Consider the following 21689-nt stretch of genomic DNA (forward strand, 5'->3'; position numbering starts at 1 on the left):
TTTTAGAGTTGGTGGAGTGGACCTAAATTGTAGGTTATTTTATTGTTTCTAGATACATCAATTTTACTACATATGTAGACTCTGCGTAACAAAAATCATGCATTTTTTTAAACCAACCTGCAATTTGAAATGTATGAAGTGAATTAGAGTAGTGCATATATAACTGCAGTACACCCGTAGGCACAGCACGGGCCGGGGTAGGCACGCGGCGGAATAAATAACAAACCGTACGTGCAACCGTACGGTCCAGCGTTTCCCTCCTGATCGATACATTGCAGAGGAAGAAATTACATGCAGAATCGTGCAGTGGCTCCGCGGTTGAGGGGATATAAGAGAAAGGAATTAAATCCAACATCCGCAGCATGCACGTAGATACCTTAATTTTGCTCAAGTTTCCGCAAGTGACATGTGCATACTCCTACATACAATATTCTCCACGTCTACGGATTAACATGGAGCGCCTCAAAAAAAAAAGAGGAACGGAGGAAGTAGTTATCTAGACGAAAAAAGAGAAATGCATGCAGCCTCAGCTTACCAGGTCAGCGACGCACACGTGCCTGCCGCAAAAAAACAGCAGTGTGTACATTCCATCTACCTAATTGAGAGCTGTAATTCTAATTCATGTGCCACTAGATTTCACTCTCGCTATTTGCCGCGTGTAATGCTAATTCTAATTTATAGCATCTCAAGTTTGACCAAATTTATACCATAAATACTAACATTTATGATACCAAATAAGTATTATTAGATTCTTTATTAAATATATTTTTATAGTATATTAACTGGCACCCGCGCAGGAATTTTAATGAGCCGGGCCGAGAAGGACTGAAGGAGCCAATACTGTGAGCCTGAGTCAGGTGAGGTCCGCTCGTCCCACTGAGCACCTGAGAGGCAGAGACCATCTTTTTCCGGTTGGAGTTCATGCTTCTCCATTAATCATCTTTACCATTATTAGGAATGAAGACAAATGCCGGCAAAAGGATGACAACAATATTTAACTAATGTTAAGTTCATTGCACATTTAGATTTAATAGATTAAAGCTGCAATTTAAATGTCATTTTGATGTAATATGAAGTAAAAATAAAAAAGAAAAGGAAATAACACTAGTTACACAAGGATGAGTAATTTATTCTGACCATAGAAAAAAAAACAACAAAACATGCTACGTCCCCTACCCAGAGATGATATAGATGGAACATAGTTTGGATTGGTCGAGCCTATTTCCACAATGTATAGCAAGGCAACGTAATGACAAAGTGGAATTGTAGGCTACGAACAACTGAAGATCGAGGACGACGCTAGACGGTGAGACCGGAGCCCTCGAACTTGGAGCGCGTGATGTCGTCGATGCGCCGCGCCGTCTCCGGTGAGAGGTGGTTCACCCAGTCCCCCACCACGCCACGCCGGAAGAAGATGCTGTTCTCCAGAGAGATGGCCCCCATCACCGTCCTGCCGCTTTTCGTCGCCTCAAGCCCGCACATGTGCTCGAAAGCGCACAGCCTGACGATGGCGTCCGCCGTGCCGTCCTCGCCAGCACCGCCGAACGGGAGCCCCACGAACTCCGCCAGCCGCCGGACGTGCGCCGCGGGGTCCCTCACCATCTCCTCGTACCGGAAGAAGAGCACCCAGTCGGGCCGCGCCAGGTGCGCACGCCAGTACCCGAGCACGTGCTCCCAGTACGGGCCGAACGACGACTCGCCGGCGCAGAACATGTCGGCGGCGACCTCGGCGGAGAGGAGCGCCATCCCCTCCTTGGCCCTGAACTTGTTTATGAAGTGCCATAGAGAGACCAGGGTGTCCTTGGGGTCGCGGCACACGTACACGACCTTGCAGCCGCCGCCGGCGACAGACCCCGGCAGCGCCGCGAAGGGGACGTGCGTGGAGAAGAGCCTCGGATCCGGGAGGTCGCCGATGTCGGGGACTCTACCGCAAGTGTAGTAGATCTGGTACTCCAAGTTCTGGACGCACTCGTGGGGGCCGAAGGAGTGGAAAGGGTGGTCGGCGGCGTCCGGAGGGTGCTCCCGCCGGCGCACGGTGGCGTAGAGGAGCGCTTCGGTCCACGTGGTGCCGGTCTTGGGCAGGCTGGCGAGGACGACGTCCGTGGGCCGCGCGGCGAAGCGGGCGCCGGCGACCATGGCACCGACCATGGGCATCTGGCCGGCGCGCCAGCCTTGGCCGTGGAGGTAGAGCCGCTGGAGCGACAGGCCATCGGAGCTCGGCAGGGAGGAGACCAGGTCGGTGAAACGCTGGTAGAGTTGCTGGTTGGTTTCCTCCGCTTGCGCATCGGCTTCTTGCTGGGGAACGGTTTGCACGGAGAACGACATGGCGAGTTGGCGAGTCGTGGCACCTTTGATTCTTTGTATAAACATATGCAAGGGTAAGGCGTCTGGTACTCTAGCTTGTTGATGGTTCGGTAAAGGTGCCTTGGTGGCCTGGTAGAGGAAGCAAACCCCGGCGAGAGGCCTGTGATTATATTCCACGAGGCTCTCATAGCACGGGCTGGGTAGGCAAGCGGCGGAATAATAAAAAAACCACGTGCAACCACGTGAGGTGACGGCGCAGTCGTGGATCCCTCGTCCAGTTCCCTTCCCTCACAATAGCAGATGAGATGTGAGGAAGATGCAGAAGATCACCCGTATCTTTTCCCAGTAGTACTCACCGTACACCCGCAGGCACAGCACACCACGAGGCCTGTGATTATATTCCACGAGGCTCTCACCGTACACCCGCAGGCACAGCACGGGCCGGGGTAGGCAAGCGGCGGAATAAAATAACAAACCGTACGTGCAACCACGTGAGATGATTGACAATAATGCGTTGCCAACGCCACAGCATGAGCTCGGATATGACGCGCCGCCGATGCGCCGCAACATCAGGCTGCCATCTCTCGTATCGTATCCATGGATGCTACCTGAACTGCTAGAAGCAGTTTGTCCAACTTCTTTTCGTGACGGTTCTGATCGATCCATTGCAGTTGCAGAGGAAGAAATTACACGTAGAATTGTGCAGTGGCTCCGCGGTTGAGGGGATATAAGAGAAGGGGATCCAACATCCGCAGCATGCACGTAGATGCCCCCTGGCACCTAGAGGTGATCTAGAAAACATTAATATGTAGAGTTTTTTCATAGGTGGCATTAATTTCTTCCCTTCTTTGTACGGCACCTTAATTTTGCTCAAGTTTCCGCAAGTGACACGTGCATGCTCCAGCATACAGTATTCTCCACGTCTACGGATTAACATGGAGCGCCTCCAAAAGAAAGAGGAAGCGAGAGAGGCGCACAAAATAAGCAACTTTTTACCCCCAACATTATTATTTATACATATATACTATTAATTATTTTCTCTTGCTTTAATTTGTACTACTAGTATCGTGATTATTCGAATCAGATCAGGGCTAGATGTGGCTTGGATGAAGAAGCACCATGCACGTTGCGGAACTACTGAGAAGTAAGTCCATGCATGCACAACTAGAGGAGTCATAAAATGTACAGATAGAGCCTTTTGTACACACTGGAATCGTCAAAACGTACGTGCTTGTGTACTGTTCCCATTTATTGGGTGACGTAACTCAAGGCTTTGATGATACTTTAAACATGTAGGCCACGTTATTTTATACGTAAAACGTATTACTTTAGTGGATGTTGAAAATAGTCTGTACAGCTTTTACCAGCCTGGGGCCTTTCTTCTTTTTTTTTGGGACGGCTAAGTTATAATGATCTTTTGCTAAAATTTTCGTTACCATGAGGGCCTTTCTTCTTTTTTGTATGGTTCTTTTGCAGTTCCCTGGGCCGAAAGGTGTGCAGCGCTCCAGCCATTTACTTCTTCCTCCACAGTCTGTCCTTTTGGCCAGCCCAATAAGCGACGGAGCTCCAAGACGTTCATGGGCTCATGAGACCTGCTGCATGCAGTTTATCATGCACGCACCACCAACCCTCAGCGCTTCACCTTCCCTGTCGAATTTTTTTATTTTTATATTTTTTTTGATTTTGCAGAAATATATAGTCGGATGGAAAAATTGCAGATTGGGCTATTGCCGCCGGCCCAGGCGGCGGAAGGGCCTTGCCACCACCTCAGCCGGCGGTAAGGCCCCCCGCCAACGGTCAGCAACCGGCGTAACTGCGGGCGCGTGAGTCGAGGTGTTACCGCCGCCTGGGCCGGCGACAGTCACCCCTTTATAACCCGCCCGCGTCCCTCCCCTCTCCCCGCACCAGTGCGCGCCCGCAACAAGCCTGAGAAGGGAGAGGGAAGAGAAAGAGGAAAGGAGGGAAGGAAAAAAAAGAGAGAGAGGAGAGGAGGAGGAGGGAAGAAAAAAAAAGAAAGAAAGGAGGAGGAGGTGGAATAGGGAAGAAATTTCTTCTGTCTTTCGTAGGTAATTTTTTTTAATCTCGTAGTTTAGTTTAGTTTAGATCTAGATTTAGAAATATTAGTCTAACTGTTAGAGGGTGTTTGGCAGCACTCTTTTTTAGAAAAAACAGGTCCACTTTACCAACTCTACAAAATTACTTGTCAAACACATCTAGCTCCACAAACTTCAGCTTCAGAAAAAATATGGAGCTAGGGGTCAGATCCACATTTTTCCTGAAGTACTTCAGAGGGTGCTCTAAAAACATCAGTTTCGGACTTCCTCGTGGAGTTAGGGGTTATTTATCCACCTTTGCCACTCGTTACACAGCATAACGATTCTTCTTTGGTTGCTTGTATCATTTGGTTCATGCATGAAATGGTTCATCAAAATAATGATCCTTTTGTTTGGTAGGGTATATTGTATCAACTCATCCATAATAAAGTCATCCCATTTAATTTATTATTCTACTAAGCAAATTGATTAAACACCACCATCATACATGCATCATATGGTGCATGCAACCACGCACACCTAATTTTTCTTTCCGCTCACTGTCTCCGTTGCCCCCCACCTCCCGTGGAAGCACGCCGGCGGTGGCGTTTCGCGGCCACGAGGAAGCGCCGCGTCGACGCGGGGGAGCTGCTCGTGGCGCGGAAGCACGGGGTGGCCGGCCGCAGCAGGAAGATGGAGGACGCCGTGTCCGTGCGCGAGGCGTTCGTCGCGCCCTCCGCTGCTGTGGACGAGCGGCGCCCCGCCGTCGGGAGCGGGAGGTGCGATTTCTACGGGGTGTTCGACAGCCGTGGGAGCGGGAGGTGCGATTTCTACGGGGTGTTCGACGGCCACGGCTGCTCCCACGTCGCCGAGGCGTGCCGGGACCGGATGCACGACCTGCTCGCCGAGGAGCTGTCCGCCGGCGACGATGAGGCGGCGCTGCCGCGGGAGCCTGCGGCTTGGACCGCGGCGATGGAGCGGTGCTTCGCGCGGATGGACGCCGAGGTGACCTCCGCCGGCGGCCGCCAGCGCCAGCTGCCGCTGCGACGCGCACAAGTGCTCTGCCGCGGCGGCGGTGCGGCGCCGGTGCCGCTGTCCTCGGACCACAAGCCCGACCGGCCCGATGAGCAGGAGCGGATCGAGTCCGCGGGCGGGCGCGTCATCTTCTGGGAGGGCGCGCGGGTGCTGGGCGTGCTGGCCCGCGCCATCAGGGACGGGTACCTCAAGCCGTACGTGCCGTCGGTGCCTGAGGTGACGGTGACGGACCTCGCCGAGGACGACGAGGAGCGCTTAGATTAATTATTATTATGGTGTAACCGGAATTCGATCCGGATACCATTTGGGATGAAAAAAGGTGTTCAAATCATCTAAGGCTGAGATGGTCGGTCAAGAAGAATTCGATGCGGATCCAATCTGGAACGAAGCCTCACTAGTCTGCTTTTTTTTTATCTTCAGTAGAACATTTGGTTGAACATTTTAGTCATTGGAGCATTATTCGATGGAATATCACATTTTATATCTTGCTATGCTCATTGTTCAGCTAGTTTTTATTTTTTTTCCCGAGTACTGTAGCGATAGTACCGTAGCAGCGGCAAAAAAACAAAATACAACTGTGCGTAATGCTTAAAACACAACTAGGCATCCATCATGAGCAAAATAGAACATTCCCACCAAATCCTCATATTTCTAAAGCTGGAGCACTACAATCTGCCAAACACGTACAACAACTTCATATTTTTTTAGAGTTGGTGGAGTGAACCTGGGAAAGTGTAGAGCTGGTGGAGTGCAGCTATTTTTTATGAGGTGGAATGCTGCATGCAACTGTCAAAATCGACCGTCATGTGTCGCTCCTGCCTTGCATCAGTAATTATAAATTAGAGTGTATTTTTTAGAAAGAGGAATAATCTCCTGCCTCTTGCGACATACTTCCCCGTTCTAAATTGTAGGTTATTTTAACGTTTCTAGATGCATCAATTTTACTACATATGTAGACTCTGCGTAACAAAAATCATGCATTTTTTTTAAACCAACCTGCAATTTGAAATGTATGAAGTGAATTAGAGTAGTGCATCTATAACTACAGTACACCCGCAGGCACAGCACGGGCCGGGTAGGCACGCGGCGGAATAAATAACAACCGTACGTGCAACCGTACGGTCCAGCGTTTCCCTCCTGATCGATACATTGCAGAGGAAGAAATTACATGCAGAATCGTGCAGTGGCTCCGCGGTTGAGGGGATATAAGAGAAGGGGATCCGCAACATGCACGTAGATGCCCCCCTGGGTCTGGGAAACGGGAAAGGCGGGAAGGTAACTGGCGCCCGCGCAGGAATTTTAATGGGCCGGGCCGAGAAGGACTGAAGGAGCCAATACTGTGAGCCTGAGTCAGGTGAGGTCCGCTCGTCCCAGGCCATGTTTAGTTACCCCCAAATTCCCAACTTTGGCACTATGCAAAAAGAAGATTCCCCCTCACATCAAACTTGCGGTACATGCATGGAGTACTAAATGTAGACGAAATCAAAAACTAATTGCACAGTTTTGTTGTACTTTGCGAGACGAATCTTTTGAGTCTAATTAGTCAATATTTGGACAATAATTCACAAATACAAACGAAATACTACAGTTGCGCATTTATGACAAAATCCCAACTTTGGCACTCCCAAATTGGGAACTAAACAAGGCCCCACTGAGCTCCTGAGAGGCAGAGACCATCTTTTTCCGGTTGGAGTTCATGCTTCTCCATTAATCATCTTTACCATTATTAGGAATGAAGACAAATGCCGGCAAAAGGATGACAACAATATTTAACTAATGTTAAGTTCATTGCACATTTAGATTTAATAGATTAAAGCTGCAATTTAAATGTCATTTTGATGTAATATGAAGTAAAAATAAAAAAGAAAAGGAAATAACACTAGTTACACAAGGATGGGTAATTTATTCTGACCACAGGAAAAAAAAACAACAAAACATGCTACGTCCCCTACCCAGAGATGATATAGATGGAACATAGTTTGGATTGGTCGAGCCTATTTCCACAATGTATAGCAAGGCAACGTAATGACAAAGTGGAATATGGTTCTGTTTGGCTGCAGATGGCTAAAGTTTAGCACCTATCACATCGAATGTTTGGATGCTAATTAGGAGTATTAAACATAGTCTAATTACAAAACTAATTGCACAAATGGAGTCTAAGTCGTGAGACAAATCTATTAAGCCTAATTAGGCTTAATAAATTCGTCTCACGAATTAGCACAGGGTTATGCAATTAGTTTTATAATTAGTTTATGTTTAGTTCTCCTAATTAGCATCCGAATATCCGATGTGATATTGCTAAACTTTAGCACCTGGTATCACGAACAGCTGAAGATCAAGGACGACGCTAGACGATGAGACCGGAGCCCTCGAACTTGGAGCGCGTGATGTCGTCGATGCGCCGCGCCGTCTCCGGTGAGAGGTGGTTCACCCAGTCCCCCACCACGCCACGCCGGAAGAAGATGCTGTTCTCCACAGAGCTGGTCCCCGCCACCGTCCTGCCGCTTTTCGTCGCCTCAAGCCCGCACATGTGCTCGAAAGCGCACAGCCTGACGATGGCGTCCGCCGTGCCGTCCTCGCCAGCGCCGCCGAACGGGAGCCCCACGAACTCCGCCAGCCGTCGGACGTGCGCCGCGGGGTCCCTCATCATCTCCTCGTACCGGAAGAAGATCACCCGGTCGGGCCGCGCCAGGTGCGCACGCCAGTACCCGAGCACGTGCTCCCAGTACGGGCCGAACGGCGACTCGCCGGCGCAGAACATGTCGGCGGCGACCTCGGCGGAGAGGAGCCCTATCCCCTCCTTGGCCCTGAACTTGTTTATGAAGTGCCATAGAGAGACCAGGGTGTCCTTGGGGTCGCAGCACACGTACACGACCATGCAGCCGCCACCGGCGACAGACCCCGGCAGCGCCGCGAAGGGGACGTGCGTGGCGAAGAGCCTCGGATCCGGGAGGTCGCCGATGTCGGGGACTCTGCCGCAAGTGTAGATCTGGAACTCCAAGTTCTGGACGCACTCGTGGGGGCCGAAGGAGTGGAAAGGGTGGTCGGCGGCGTCCGGAGGGTGCTCCCGCCGGTGCACGATGGCGTAGAGGAGCGCTTCGGTCCACGTGGTGCCGGTCTTGGGCAGGCTGGCGAGGACGACGTCCGTGGGCCGCGCGGCGAAGCGGGCGCCGGCGACCATGGCACCGACCATGGGCATCTGGTCGGTGCGCCAGCCTTGGCCGTGGAGGTAGAGCCGCTGGTGCGACAGGCCATCGGAGCTCGGCAGGGAGGAGACCAGGTCGGTGAAACGCTGGTAGAGTTGCTGGTTGGTTTCCTCCGCTTGCGCATCGGCTTCTTGCTGGGGAACGGTTTGCACGGAGAACGACATGGCGAGTTGGCGAGTCGTGGCACCTTTGATTCTTTGTATAAATGTATGCAAGGGTAAGGCGTCTGGTACTCTAGCTGGTTGATGGTTCGGTAAAGGTGCCTTGGTGGCCTGGTAGAGGAAGCAAACCCCGGCGAGAGGCCTGTGATTATATTCCACGAGGCTCTCACAGCACGGGCTGGGGTAGGCAAGCGGCGGAATAATAAAAAAACCATGTGCAACCACGTGAGGTGACGGCGCAGCCGTGGATCCCTCATCCAGTTCCCTTCCCTCACGATAGCAGATGAGACGTGAGGAAGATGCAGAAGATCACCCGTATCTTTTCCCAGTAGCACTCGAGATAAGCACACATGAGACAATGTAAGTGGAACTTGTTCTCTCTTATCATAATATAGGGGTACATGTTCCTTTATATAGCCTTGATCCTCCAGGGGTATATTTGGTATGAGCCCACAATTATCGCAATGTATTCTCGAGGTGGCTTAAATTTTATGTAGTACGGTCCAGAGGAGGTGCCTGGCGCTTTTTCTACCACTTTTATCTCACATTCGTCTGATGTTGTGATATAAAGGTATTCAACACTATTTTCACAAGCAGTGGTAACGTGGTAGCCACTACGACAAATATTTTTAAATGTGAGGAGAGTACGTACAGCTCCTGGATAAAAAACGCCTCTTCAAGATGCTAGTATTATTAGGGAGCACCACAACAACTCTGCCGGAGCCTACGATGTGGCTATTGCTACCGGCAATCGTGGTAATATTTTTAATCTTTTTCCGCTCTGAAAATATTTCATCTCTCGGAGTATCGAATTTGTGGCAGCACTATCAACTAGGCAGCGTTCTTCTTCAGCCTCCATCACAGGAAAGCACGGCTCTTCTGCTATTAAATAAAGTACTAATTTAATTCACCATGCATTTTGAATAAAGAAAGCACTTAAGTAAACCTGATAAATGTAATTAAAATAATATTATCAACCAAAACATTCATGAGAGTTCAACCAAATAAAATAACGAAGTTGCTCAATCGGAGCATTATTACGTAACGACTTAAATTATTCCTCTGGAAATAAATCACACTGGCTAATAAATAATTTAAAGTAAATGATTGATGATTGTATGATTTACTCCATGTCTAGGAGATCCTCGTCATCGAGGTCATAGTCCTCATCACCCGCATGGGAGTCTCCCCCTGCACTGTTGGAAATAGGGTCAACGTCCATAGCTACTGACTCAAGGTTCTTTGAGGGTCCGATGGCTCCGGAAAGTGTAATCCAGTTTGAGCATCTACGGATGCCTGGATGAAGTGTGCCTCCGGATTTTGGCGCTTCTTCCACTCTTGATATAGCTTAATCAAGTGTGGCTCGGTAGTGCAGGTATGGGACCAATGCTTCTACATTTGAATGCTTCGCCCCATTTGCATCGCCTTTGGAGCCCTTCGAGGACTTGCTTTTGCCAGTGCTATTGTGCTTCTGGCCTCCATTCATGTACTTCTTAAACTTTTCACCCTTTGACCCTTGCTGACCCTGGTACTTTTAGCCCTTGTTTCTGAAAGGACCCTTACCCTTGTTATTGTGGAAACTGGCATGTGCTTCAGGTTGTGCCTGTGTTCCATCAGGGTGCATGTTAAAGTTCTTCATTAAGAGCTCACCTCGGCAGCAAGCAACACGTTAGTGAGGTCACGGTACTTTATGTACTTGTTGTTGCGGTACTGCTGCTAGAGTACCATGTTGGTGGGATGGAAAGTCTCGAGGGTCTTCTCGATCATCTCGAGCTCAGTGACAACTTGACCACAGAAGCGAAGCTAAGCCACAACATGATGAATCACAGTGTTATATGCCTCGACGGTCTTGAAGTCAACAAAACGGAGCTGGGCCCAATCACACCTAACCTGTGGGAGGAGCACCGCCTTCTGCTTGCCGAAGCGCTCCTGAAGCTTCAACTACAGTACCAGAGGGTCTCGCACCTCCAGGTACTCCATCTTCATGTCGGGGTGGATGTGATGCCTCAGGAAGATGCAGCTTTTGCCTTCTCATGGAGCGGCAGTGCAGGAACACTGGCAGCAGGCCTAGCGATCGTGGAAGTCAGCTGCATCGCCTCTAGGTGGAACTCGCAATCGAGTGCCCAGGTCTGGTAGTTCTTGCCGTTCAGCTCAAGAACCTTAAACTTCGTCTTGTTGATCGCAGCCATCACCTATCCATGCAAATTAACTTTTGGTAAATATGCATGAAATATTATTTACAGCCATGCATATTAATGGTCGTACGAAACATGGACAACCATTTTTTCCGCTAATTATAAGAACTATGGTAAAAAAATCAGCGTAGAAAAACAGAACAAAACTAAAGTACATACGCAAGGCGTAGCAGCAGCAGCTGGTGGCGCGCGATAGCCGGCGGGGCTACAGCAACGACCGGCGGCATCATGTGTTGGCCATCAGAGCCGCGGCGGCGGCGGCGCCAGTCAGTCAGCAGGTCCACGACATGCATGTAGATACACGAATTGGTAATGTATGACTTCGGGCAGTACGACGCATGGAAGGTTGCTGGCTTAATTACGTGCTAAACACGTTGGGTTTACCAAGAGTACGCGAGATGATATGAACATGCACATATGTACTAGCATACATAGATGTCGTGGCCAATCGATGCAAAACGCATGGGGAAGGGGTATAAACGTTGGCGTACACGCAAGGCACGCTGGGTTGGCCAACAATGGATATGCCGGCGTACATACATAGCATGCTAGGGTGGCCGGTGTCTCAAACCAGATCGACGGGCAAAAAATACCGCCGATAAAACATGATCCAGTCTTTTGATCAAGTAAACTAGCCATAAAACCGATCTACTAAGGTTCTATATTGCATTGCTAGATTACTTGAAAGAAATAAAACACTCGATCTAGATTGAATCTAGTACACAGAAAAGATTAGTCTATCTAGACTAGAAAAGGCATACAAGGCAAATCATCCGAGATGACAGAATGTAGCCGCTAATTAAGAAACCAGTATATGGATCTAACGAACTAGATTGCATCTATAAACCATGTGCAAAATGACAATCTATGGATTGTACCAACACCATCTGGGCAGCGACGCGTTGCAATATGGTGTAAAGGTTTCAAAAGAAACTAGAGATCGATCTACAGCTTGTAAACTAGCCAGGAAAAACGATCTACAACCGATGTAACATGCTAGTTTTGTGCGAAAAGGCCATCTAGATTGAAAACGAAAACCAATCTGCTAAAGAATGGATCCAGCAGGTATCATAAACAGCATACCGTCATTGACGAATAGTGGTAGAGCGTGTTGATAATGTATTAAGTAACGGCGTAGTTGTGGATCCCTGATGCCGTTCCCTTCCCTCCCGATAGCAGATGAGACGTGTCGAAGATGTAGAAGATCACCCGTATCCCTTCCTAGTAGCACCCGAGATAAGCACACAGGAGACAATGCAGGTGGAACACTCTTATCATAATAGATAGGTACATGTTCCTTTACATTGCCTTGACCCTCCAAAGGTATATTTGGTATGAGCCCACAATTATCCCTAGGTTTAGTGATTTCTCAACAATTGCAACCACGTGCACTCTATAAAGTGGGGCCTGGGACCAAAGGTGGGGGTGGGGTTGGAGCAAGAGAAACAGGACACGGAAAGCGCAGGTTAGGTGTAGGAGATCTAATTGTCGGATTTAGTAGCCCGGCAGTCCACCAGGAGTTACCCAAGTGGTTAATTTGTAGGTGAGGGCGATTGCGAAACCAAGAACTCGAAGGTGATCGCAAGAACACAAGGGACACGATGGTTTAGACAGGTTCGAGCCTCCGGAGAGTAATATCCTATGTCCTCTATGTAAGTGGATTACATTGCTCCATTTTTTTATTGATTGCCCTTGGGGGGCTTCCTTGGCCGCCTTATATAGGCTGACGACCAAGGGTTAAAAGTCACTAAATGGGACCGTCTCTTAAGAAAGTGTTCGCTATCATCAAGTCAAAAGCTACTGCAAACTCCAAGACTTCCTCTCCCTCCTGATTCCTACTACTGTACCCAAAACCTCCATGAACCGCCTCGAAACCTGCACTTGTTGTACCTACATGCCCATTAAGATCTCCTCCTATAAAAAGCTTCTCGCTAGAAGGTATAGCTCTAACCAGGCTGTTTAAATCTTTCCAGAAAAGCCTCTTAGCACTCTCATCGTGGCCTACTTGGGGGCATATGCACTAATTACGTTCAAGACCATATCATCAACGACAAGCCTAACTAAGATAATCCTATCCCCTTGCCTTCTCACATCCACCACTCCATCCTTGAGACTCTTGTCAATCAAAACTCCCACTCCATTTCTATTTGCAGCTATCCCTGTGTACCAAAGCTTGAAACTAGTATTGTCCACCTCCTTCACCTTCTGGCCCTTCCATTTAGTCTCTTGAACGCATAAGATATTTACACGTCTCCTAGTCGCTACGTCAACTAACTCTCTTAACCTACCTATAAGAGACCATGCATTCCAACTACCTACACGAATCCTAGTTGGTTCGACTAACTTACTTGCCCTTTGCACCCTTTGAGAGAGATGTGAAGACCCTTGCTCATTTTTCACTACACCCAGGCGTCGTTGTAGTGCGCCACTAAGGAAACGACGATCCGATCCTTGCTTACTTAACACCATGCCTAGATCGTGACATGGCACGTCACCAGGGGGGAGACGACCCGGTCCTTGCCCATTTAACACCATACCCGGGTTCCGATATGGCACATCGCTAAGAGATTTATGCCCCAACGGTTTTCTCTTGGATTTCATCTCCATTAGAATAGCTAGGTTTAACGTTGGCTCGCCAAGCCTATCACAACCCTCCTCCTTTACCAGGGCTTGGGACCTGCTACGTTGAGACAAACATAGGCGGAGCTTCAAGCCATAAATCTTTGTAATACTTTCTATAATTTTGGTCAAATATAAAATGGTTTGACTCTCCAAGAAAGTTGGAATGAGCTATAGTTTGGAACGGAGAGAGTATATATAATGATGATTTGATCAAAACTTATCATTTCAGTATCTTACTAGAGCCGTTCATAGGATAGGCCGACAGGGTGTACGCGTGCGCTATGCTTCGATGATACTTTAAACATGCAGGCCACGTTATTTTATACGTAAAACGTATTACTTTAGTGGATGTTGAAAATAGTCTGTACAGCTTTTACCAGCCTGGGGCTTTTCTTCTTTTTTTGGGTGGGGACGGCTAAGTTATAATGATCTTTTGCTAAAATTTTCGTTACCATGAGGGCCTTTCTTCTTTTTTGTACGGTTCTTTTGCAGTTCCCTGGGCCGAAAGGTGTGCAGAGCTCCAGCCATTTACTTCTTCCTCCACAGTGTGCCCTTTTGGCCAGCCCAATAAGCGACGGAGCTCCAAGACGTTCATGGGCTCATGAGACCTGCTGCATGCAGTTTATCATGCACGCACCACCAACCCTCAGCGCTTCACCGCCTTTCCTGTCCCCCTCCCCAAGTTCCCTCGTCGCGGCGGACCCCACCACTGCCTTGGTGGCCAAGCGTTACAGCAGTCAACACGCTTACACACACTCCTGACTACGTACTCTGACTACAAATCCAGCTGCCACCGCCAGTGCGTGGCTAGCTGCTTGGGAAGGAAGCCACGGAGGCTCCATTCTCTCGTGCTCATCATCAGCTGCTCGGATTTGATTTGCTGCTCCCTCATCCCGCTCGGTGTCCCAAGACCAAGAGCAATGGAGGTAAGCAAAGGAGCATGCCCGAGTGGGTCGATGCTTTTGGTTTTTTCAGTGGTAGATGCTTACATATATCCTTGCAATGTCCAGTGGCCGCAGCACCGCCGGGTACCGGCGTTTGGGGACTGGAACTACCCGCGCGCCGGCGACGGCGCCGGCGCCGGCGTCGACGACTGGCCCCTCACCCCGTGCTTCGACGCTTTCATCCGGATTGCCGCGCCGCCTCCCGCGCACAAGCCCAACAAGGTAACACTAGCTTTTAATTTCTTTCTTTCTTTTTCTTTTTTGCCATGCAAACTGGGTTTTCGAATCTGAGGTTAGATTGGCTCGGAAATCTTGTCCGAAATGCTCTATGATAAACACGCACTGGGCAGCTGGGATCCGAACGCACTGCCGTCCAGTGGGCCACACACGCACTGGGCCTACGTGTCGTTGTGGGTCCCTCTACCTGCATGCCATCCACTTCCTTACGGAGCACACCACTCTGCTTCTTCTTATCAAGGCTTGGCTAGGAAGCTACTGTATATATGTAACTCTCTTCGCTTTGAGGTTCAGTCTCAGACTCTCAGCCCTACTCTTGCCATCTCTCTCTGATGCAAATGGCGGTAAAGTCGTAGGCGTTATTTGCGTCGCAATCAGCGTTGCACACATTGTCCTTCCACTATTGTTTGGCATTATTATTGCTTTATTATTCCTTCTACTACGATGATGATGATCTCCTGCTTCTGGTTACATCCGCAGCGGGCAAGGCCGAACGCGAGATGCAAGCGCATCCCGGCGTTCGGAGAATGGAACCACCACGGCGGCGGTGGCGGCGGCGGCAGCTGGCCGGCGGCGACCGTCACCCCATTCTTCGACCTCGCCGCGGTGCACGGAACACCCAACAAAACGGTACGCATGAAATGAATGCCAACAACGAGCAGCAAATTAGCCCACAAACCGCATTACTAGATACTACTGGAATGCTTCTTCCTGCAGGAGAGATGGGACGGCGATAGCGTCACAGCGGCGAAGCTGCCCACGGCGGAGCCGCGTGGGAGGGGCCGGAGCAAGGTGGCCGACTCCGGGGCCTACGCAGCGAGGAGGTCCTGCTTCACTGTGGCCAAACCCGTCGACGATGACCTCTACGGGATCCCACCTGACATGGTCTATAAAAATGCATCAAGGGTAAACATTTTTTCCACCTGTTGCGATTTTAATTAGTTATAGAGACTACAAGAGAAATTACTTTCCATCCATCACAGGTAGGAATAAGACCCTTTAGTACTTGTGGTGGATGGAATGTTATGAAGACCCTTTAGTACTTGTTGGCAATACGATCGGGTACTAATGCTTCTTCATGCTCTCCTAGCTTTTGAAAAAAAATTGATAATCTTTTGGATGCACCACCCTTTAATACCCACTTTAGTTCGTACTAAAGGATCATATTTTAGTAGCAGTCAGGTAGCCGAGACATTTAATCTTGATTTCGTAGCACATGTTTCAAAACCGGGATCGATGGGGTTCTGGCATTGGAACTAATAGCTTATTCTTCAGCAGTGTATTTTTACATTGCAAAGATGAATGGTATATGTTGGTAATTTCAAAACAATCCTAGTTAGAGAGTCGAGTGACTAATAGTAAACACTGTTCCTGTGATACTTTAACATGCATGGCGCACTCATCAGTGACGACATGCACGAACTCTTATGATCCATTGAACATTGCAGAAGGCTGGTGGGTGGCTGAGGATCCTGCTGATGCGCTACTGCTGCTGCTTGTGTCCAAGGGGATCCTGCTGATGCTGCTTGATGATGACAGGACATAACCGAGCATCGCTCTGCGCATGGTGCTCACGGGGTACGCGTACAACACAGGGCTAATCACGGCTCGCGCTTTTGAGCTCCTCCCACCCTGACACGAGATGTCTCTCGACTTTTGGTGCGTCTCTTGATTGATGGACAGGCACGCAACGTGACGTGCCGGCCTTCCATGAATTTGTGCGTAGGTGTGTGAGTGTGTGACGCATGCAATGGTCGGCAGGATGGTAATACGCGTGCTCAGTGCTGATCAGTGACTCTTAATAAGCTACTCCCTCCGTTACAAACGGTACTCCCTCCATTCCAAAACACTGTTCATTTTGATTTTTTATCTTACTATGCATCTAAATAAATATATATTATGCGTAAATACATAGCAAAATCTACCTAATAGAAATCGGTAATCCACACCTATACCCGCAAAATCACCCATCCCCATGTTATCCATCCCCAAATGAGTGGGTAATTACCCAACGGGCATAGATATCCGATGGGTAAAGCTCTCAGCTCATCGCTCGTGTTGACTCCTCGTCCAACTAGCTAAGCTAGTGCTCCCCTGCGCTCATGTTGACTCAACGTTGGAAGCGCAAGGCACGCACGCGCTCGTGCGTGGATCGATAGACGGAGAGCTTGTGCAGTTGTGCACGCAGCGGAGCCTCGAGGTCGGCGTCAGTGTCGTCACGGTGGCCGGCCTGGACCTGCCGCCTGCGCCTGAGCGCCCCTGCTGTGACGTCGCCGGCAGCAGCGGGGCAGAACGTACGACCTGCGGTTCCGTCGCGCGCGTGCTCGTCGACAGCTTCATGTCCACCTGAACGGCGCACAACAGCTTCCCCGCGTCTTCGTCCGTCAGGCTCCCCGCCGGCGGCGGCGCCCCACCCGCCTGACGCACGGCCGGCGCCGGAAATTGTGCCGCGCCCCGAATCTGACTGGCCAGGGCCATGAAGCGGCCTGACTGGAACTTTTCACCGCAGTGACGGCGACCAGCAGCAGGGGTGAGCGGGAGGCGGCTGCGCACGGACGGCGGAGCGGAGCGAAGGCGTGGCGGCGTTATGGAACGGGTGGTGTGGGTAAAACAGGTATTGCCCACGTATACCCTACCCGTACCCAAGTTCAGATGGGTAACCCGTACCCTCCCCAAATACAATGGGTATGGGCACTGGGTACCCAATGGCGACATTAATACGTATCGTTATAGCTACAAATAAGTTGTTCGTAAAAGGCACTTAAAAAATTAGAGGTTCGAATTGGTGTCATTAACGGTGCATGACTACGTAGTTCTACTCCATCCGTTTCAAATTGTAAATCGTCTTAGATTCATAAATATTATTATACATATAGATATAGTATATATATCTATGTGCATAATAATATCTATAAATTTAGAAAAATCAAAACGAGACCGTAACCTTCCATTTGCGCAGCATCAAAACGTACGTGCCACCTTGCAGCTTCGAGTTGCTGTATATCGTGGGGATTGCATGCCATGCAAACAATGTCTCTAGGTGTGATGATGAGACTTAGTAAGTGTAATTTGCAAGAAATGTTTTTAGGACGCCGACCAATTAAAGGTTTACGAAATTAAACTGCAATAATCTAACCACGGCTTCGTTCGTAATTGTGATGAGAATCTTTCTTAGATCACTCTAGGGAGAACCTTTCTCGCCGGCCTCATGCAGCGGCCTTGCATGACGTGAACATGACAAAAACTGAATCGTGGTACCACCAGCAGATAGCGTAAGAGCATGGTTAGCTCGATCGTACGTAATTGGAGCTGGGAGTTGACTTTTGTTAGTGCTTTACAAAGGCTGCACTGTAAGAACACAAGTTGACGAATTCACGCTCTCCAAAGTTTAAGAAACCAAAGAACTTTTAAAACACTACGTTATTCTTTACAAGTGATCAAAATATATCAGTGTTGCCCCTCTCCGTTTTAAAATGTATAAGTTGCAGTTTGACCGGTTACGATCTCCAAACCTAGACTTTGATTGTTAATTTCTTTCATTTGTACTACAATATTAGTGGTAACAAAATCATAATCATAAGAAAATACTTTAAAATGTGAATCTAATGACACCATCTAATTTTTACATAACAAAATGCCTGTCATAAGTCTAATTGGTGTTACGAGGCATAGAGATGCGCGTGCACCTTTTTAAAGGGGAATGGAGGGAGTATCTCTTTCCAAGGAGCACTCATGTCTTAGTGTGACGCAAGTAACTACATTGCCCGTTGCGTGATTTCGATTTTATGTGGCTGCACCCTCTATGTAACTTACTTAAGTTGTGGCGATGTTATATCATCTGACCAACGGAGTAGACACTCTGGTAGTGAAGAAAGTAAAGGAATACAAATAAAAGCTAAAAATACAAATTGTTCAGTGCCCCACAACGATATAAAAACTATAAAATTTGTCAGGAAAATTAATCTCAGTTTAGCTTGAGGGGGTCGTTGCAACTGATTTGTTAAATCATGATGGTCATCGTTGATTCCCCTAAAGAACTTGCAGATGAGCATCGTTGTTCCTCTTTTTCTTCTGTTTTCTCTTCCATCATGCGATAGTCTCAGCAGCAGCCGGAGGCGGCGCGAGGGCACCAGGAGTCGCCGGGTGCATCCACCAGCTGATCAGATAAGATCTATATTTCGTCTTCTGGGTAGACCAAAACTTAATTAGCATGCAGATTCTTTTTACCTAATGGATGATTTAATTTTCGTTGACGAGTCAGACGATATTACCTAGACGTCGTCCGCTCAACAAACAAAATCCAGATTTTGTCGCACCATCGAATGAAAAATGTATTTTCGTCTCATGATTGGTCGAACCATAGTATATTTCTTTATTATTGTGATTGGTTTATTTTTGTAATTGTTGTATTAATTAATATTAAAAATTAAAATTTTGTAGCCCCATTGCAAACGTGAGAACCACGTGTGAAAATCCATCACAGGAAACAACATAAAAAGAATGAAAAAAAATTACACGGGTGCGGATCTGGAGCTCTTGGCTAGCCTCACGATCATAAGTATGTGGTACCAAGATCTGAACCCACAAACTTCCCCTCACGGTCTTGCGCGATCCTTTCTTACCATCCAATCACAAAGTTGTTGCTGCTAGTTGCAATAGGATAAGGAATCTTGTAGGAAATGACTTCGCCCACTTTATTTAAGTTGAGTTTAATTAAATTTGGTGGCAAGCGTATCATGTACATCCCTATCTCTAGTAAAACTCATATGCATTTTTTTCATTTATGCATTTGGAATGTACACTATTGTGACATCTTCTTCGAAGAAGTAAAAGACGTCACCAATTTGCACTAAAGATGATCGGTAGATACCTTAGGATTAGAGGCACCAATTTGCACTACTACAGAAAATGTTGAGAATCTAGCCGTGAACAATACCGCTGGTTCAGAGAAAATAGCCTGGATAGGTTATTTCTCAGGCAACCACACGGTGAGAGTTATTATTCGCTTCGTCGATCAGTATCGAATTCTTGTTGCTGAGATTAGAACAGATGGACTGATAATCTTATATGAATCTACGATCTACGGAGAGGAGACGACGGCGAGCTCTCCTCTACGGCACCGTCCAATCCGTACCTCCAGAACCGAGCCACGCCTAGCCCACGCCGTCTTGCAGCACTGCCTCCGTGGCGCCTGAAACAAATGAACAATGATGCGTTGAGCTCTCAGTTTCTGCGGGCCTGCATCCTGATAACGATGTGGTCAGGTCAGTAGAGAGATTACCCGTTCCCAATCAGCAGGATTCATCTTGGGCGCCAGGACCCTGACCGTCTGAACCGCCGCAGCCGAACGCAAGCTGGGCTTGTCGCACTCCTTCTCCATCGACTTCCCGCCGGCGTGCCTCGAGTACTCCGTCACGGTGGCCGCCGCCGCCGTCGCCCCGTAGGTCTCGTTCCGGGCATGGCTAAGGAAGAACGTCAAGGGCCGGGCGCACGCGTCGTCGGGCCTCCAGGGCCTGGTATTGAACAAGAACGGCCCATCGGGCCTCCCCCGCAAGGCCTCGAATGTCTGTAGAGGGACCTCCAGCTGATGGGCCGGAACAGCCCACGGGTACAGCTGCGCGGCGTAGCCCCACGCGACCGAGACGGACCAGTTGTTGCTGCCCTCCGAGCCGCCGCTGTCGTTGTGGTAGCAGAAGGCCTGCTGCAGCGACCGGGCCGGATCGAGCTGGGCTGCATCGACCAGCGACCGCACCGCGTCCAGCGCGGTCCGACCGTGTGGGCTTATGGGCTCGATAAGGTCCAGGTGGTGGAGCGACACCAGCGGCGCCACCGGGTGGGCCGAAAGAAGCCCATATGCGTCGCCGCGGAGATCCAGCTGCACATAGTTTGGAGGACAGGTGTCACAGTTCATTGACCGATGCGCGCGACTGTCCTGTTTTCTTGGCTTCAAGTATGGTGAAAGAAACAGAGGATCAGAGCAGGGGCATTCACCTGGTGGAAGCCGGGCTCCCGGGTGAGCGGGATGCCGAGCTCGCTGAGGCAGGCATGGACGCGCTCGTCGCTGCCGAACAACTCCCTGTACCGGTCGAGGCAGCCGTCGATGGCCCCGGCTAGCTCGGCGGCGGCCGGGTAACTCACGGCGAACCCGCCGCCGCCGAACGCCATGCCGTACGAGTGCGTCAAGTCCTGCGCCACGCTCTCCGACGGCGCCCCGACGTAGTACGCCTGCTCGTGGTCATACTTGCGCAGCACGGCCACCAGATTGTCCGGGAAGAACACCGTGTCGTCGTCGCCCATCACGAACCACCGCACCTCCTCCTCCCCCGTGCCGTTCGCCGCGGCGACGGCCGCGAAGGAGTCCGCCACGATCCTCGCCATCCGGGACGCCGCCGCCCGGCGCCCGAACCGCGACGCGTCCGCCGAGACGCGGTACGGCGGGCTCGTCGCCGCCGGCCACGGACCCGCCGGCTCCTCGTCGAGCCAGACGTGGCCGCGCGTCCGCCCGGGGCGCCACCACAGCTCCACGTACCCGCGGCGGTGGCCCCACGTCCGAGCCGCGCCGCCGATGCCGAACACGATGTGCGACAGTGACGTCGGTGCGCGAGCGACGCCGCCAGCCATAGTCCCACCGTCGTCGCCATCAGACCTGCCCGCGGAATCCTGGCATCTCCGCCACTGGTACATCAGTCCGCCGGAGCCGGCGCCGCCACCCGGGACTGGGACGAAGACGACGTACGCAAGGAACGCCAGGGTGCCCGAGATGAGCGTGAGCAGCGACAGCGCCACAAGGCTGTGGCGGGACAAGGCCGCCAGACGCCCACCGTGGCCTTCCATCCGCGTAGCATTAGCCGTACGTGCCTACCAATGCCACCCTCGCAGCTTCGAGTTGCTATATGTCGTGGGGGCTTTTTTGTTTTTAAACCCTTTTTATGAAAGATTCTCACAAATACGT

General features: G+C 49.9%; 4 protein-coding genes and 1 pseudogene across 4 annotated transcripts; 2 read left to right on the forward strand and 3 right to left on the reverse strand.

Moving 5' to 3' along the window:
* Window positions 1–1035: 1035 nt before the first annotated feature.
* On the reverse strand, window positions 1036–2493 carry LOC101759485 (cytosolic sulfotransferase 14). Its single transcript, XM_004967844.4, has one exon. The coding sequence runs from the start codon at window positions 2368–2370 to the stop codon at window positions 1300–1302; it is 1071 nt and encodes a 356-aa protein (XP_004967901.1). The 5' UTR covers window positions 2371–2493; the 3' UTR covers window positions 1036–1299.
* Window positions 2494–5030: 2537 nt separating this feature from the next.
* LOC101782583 lies at window positions 5031–5636 on the forward strand (annotated as a pseudogene).
* A 1994-nt stretch (window positions 5637–7630) lies between these two features.
* Window positions 7631–10928, reverse strand: LOC101760711 (cytosolic sulfotransferase 14). The gene is made up of 4 exons (XM_004967846.3): window positions 10767–10928; window positions 10630–10680; window positions 10465–10542; window positions 7631–9009 (listed from the first exon to the last, which is right to left on the reverse strand). The coding sequence occupies exons 1-4, from the start codon at window positions 10926–10928 to the stop codon at window positions 7720–7722; spliced, it is 1581 nt and encodes a 526-aa protein (XP_004967903.2). The 3' UTR covers window positions 7631–7719.
* Window positions 10929–15040: 4112 nt separating this feature from the next.
* LOC111257467 lies at window positions 15041–16564 on the forward strand. The gene is made up of 3 exons (XM_022827288.1): window positions 15041–15367; window positions 15455–15643; window positions 16186–16564. The coding sequence occupies exons 1-3, from the start codon at window positions 15182–15184 to the stop codon at window positions 16255–16257; spliced, it is 447 nt and encodes a 148-aa protein (XP_022683023.1). The 5' UTR covers window positions 15041–15181; the 3' UTR covers window positions 16258–16564.
* A 2843-nt stretch (window positions 16565–19407) lies between these two features.
* On the reverse strand, window positions 19408–21589 carry LOC101761114. Its single transcript, XM_004967847.2, has 3 exons — window positions 20729–21589; window positions 20019–20612; window positions 19408–19928 (listed from the first exon to the last, which is right to left on the reverse strand). The coding sequence occupies exons 1-3, from the start codon at window positions 21569–21571 to the stop codon at window positions 19818–19820; spliced, it is 1548 nt and encodes a 515-aa protein (XP_004967904.1). The 5' UTR covers window positions 21572–21589; the 3' UTR covers window positions 19408–19817.
* Between the last annotated feature and the right edge of the window lie 100 nt (window positions 21590–21689).

Source organism: Setaria italica, chromosome V (assembly GCF_000263155.2).
Source record: "Setaria italica strain Yugu1 chromosome V, Setaria_italica_v2.0, whole genome shotgun sequence".
In the NCBI taxonomy this organism is placed as follows: domain Eukaryota; kingdom Viridiplantae; phylum Streptophyta; class Magnoliopsida; order Poales; family Poaceae; genus Setaria; species Setaria italica.

Excerpts from the sequence above, each read along its gene's own strand:
- LOC101759485 (XM_004967844.4), bottom strand. The coding sequence starts at position 2,370 with ATGTTTATACAAAGAATCAAAGGTGCCACGACTCGCCAACTCGCCATG.
- LOC101760711 (XM_004967846.3), bottom strand. The coding sequence starts at position 10,928 with ATGGCTGCGATCAACAAGACGAAGTTTAAGGTTCTTGAGCTGAACGGC. Across the intron at positions 10,543-10,629 it reads AGGCGGTGCTCCTCCCACAG|CTTCGCTTCTGTGGTCAAGT; the intron begins GTTAGGTGTGAT and ends GTTGTGGCTTAG. Across the intron at positions 9,010-10,464 it reads CTTTCCATCCCACCAACATG|GGAAGGGAACTGGATGAGGG; the intron begins GTACTCTAGCAG and ends TGCTATCGTGAG.
- LOC101761114 (XM_004967847.2), bottom strand. The coding sequence starts at position 21,571 with ATGGAAGGCCACGGTGGGCGTCTGGCGGCCTTGTCCCGCCACAGCCTT. Across the intron at positions 20,613-20,728 it reads GGGAGCCCGGCTTCCACCAG|CTGGATCTCCGCGGCGACGC; the intron begins GTGAATGCCCCT and ends AACTATGTGCAG. Across the intron at positions 19,929-20,018 it reads ATCCTGCTGATTGGGAACGG|GCGCCACGGAGGCAGTGCTG; the intron begins GTAATCTCTCTA and ends CATTTGTTTCAG.
- LOC111257467 (XM_022827288.1), top strand. The coding sequence starts at position 15,182 with ATGATGATGATCTCCTGCTTCTGGTTACATCCGCAGCGGGCAAGGCCG. Across the intron at positions 15,368-15,454 it reads ACGGAACACCCAACAAAACG|GAGAGATGGGACGGCGATAG; the intron begins GTACGCATGAAA and ends TTCTTCCTGCAG. Across the intron at positions 15,644-16,185 it reads TCTATAAAAATGCATCAAGG|AAGGCTGGTGGGTGGCTGAG; the intron begins GTAAACATTTTT and ends TGAACATTGCAG.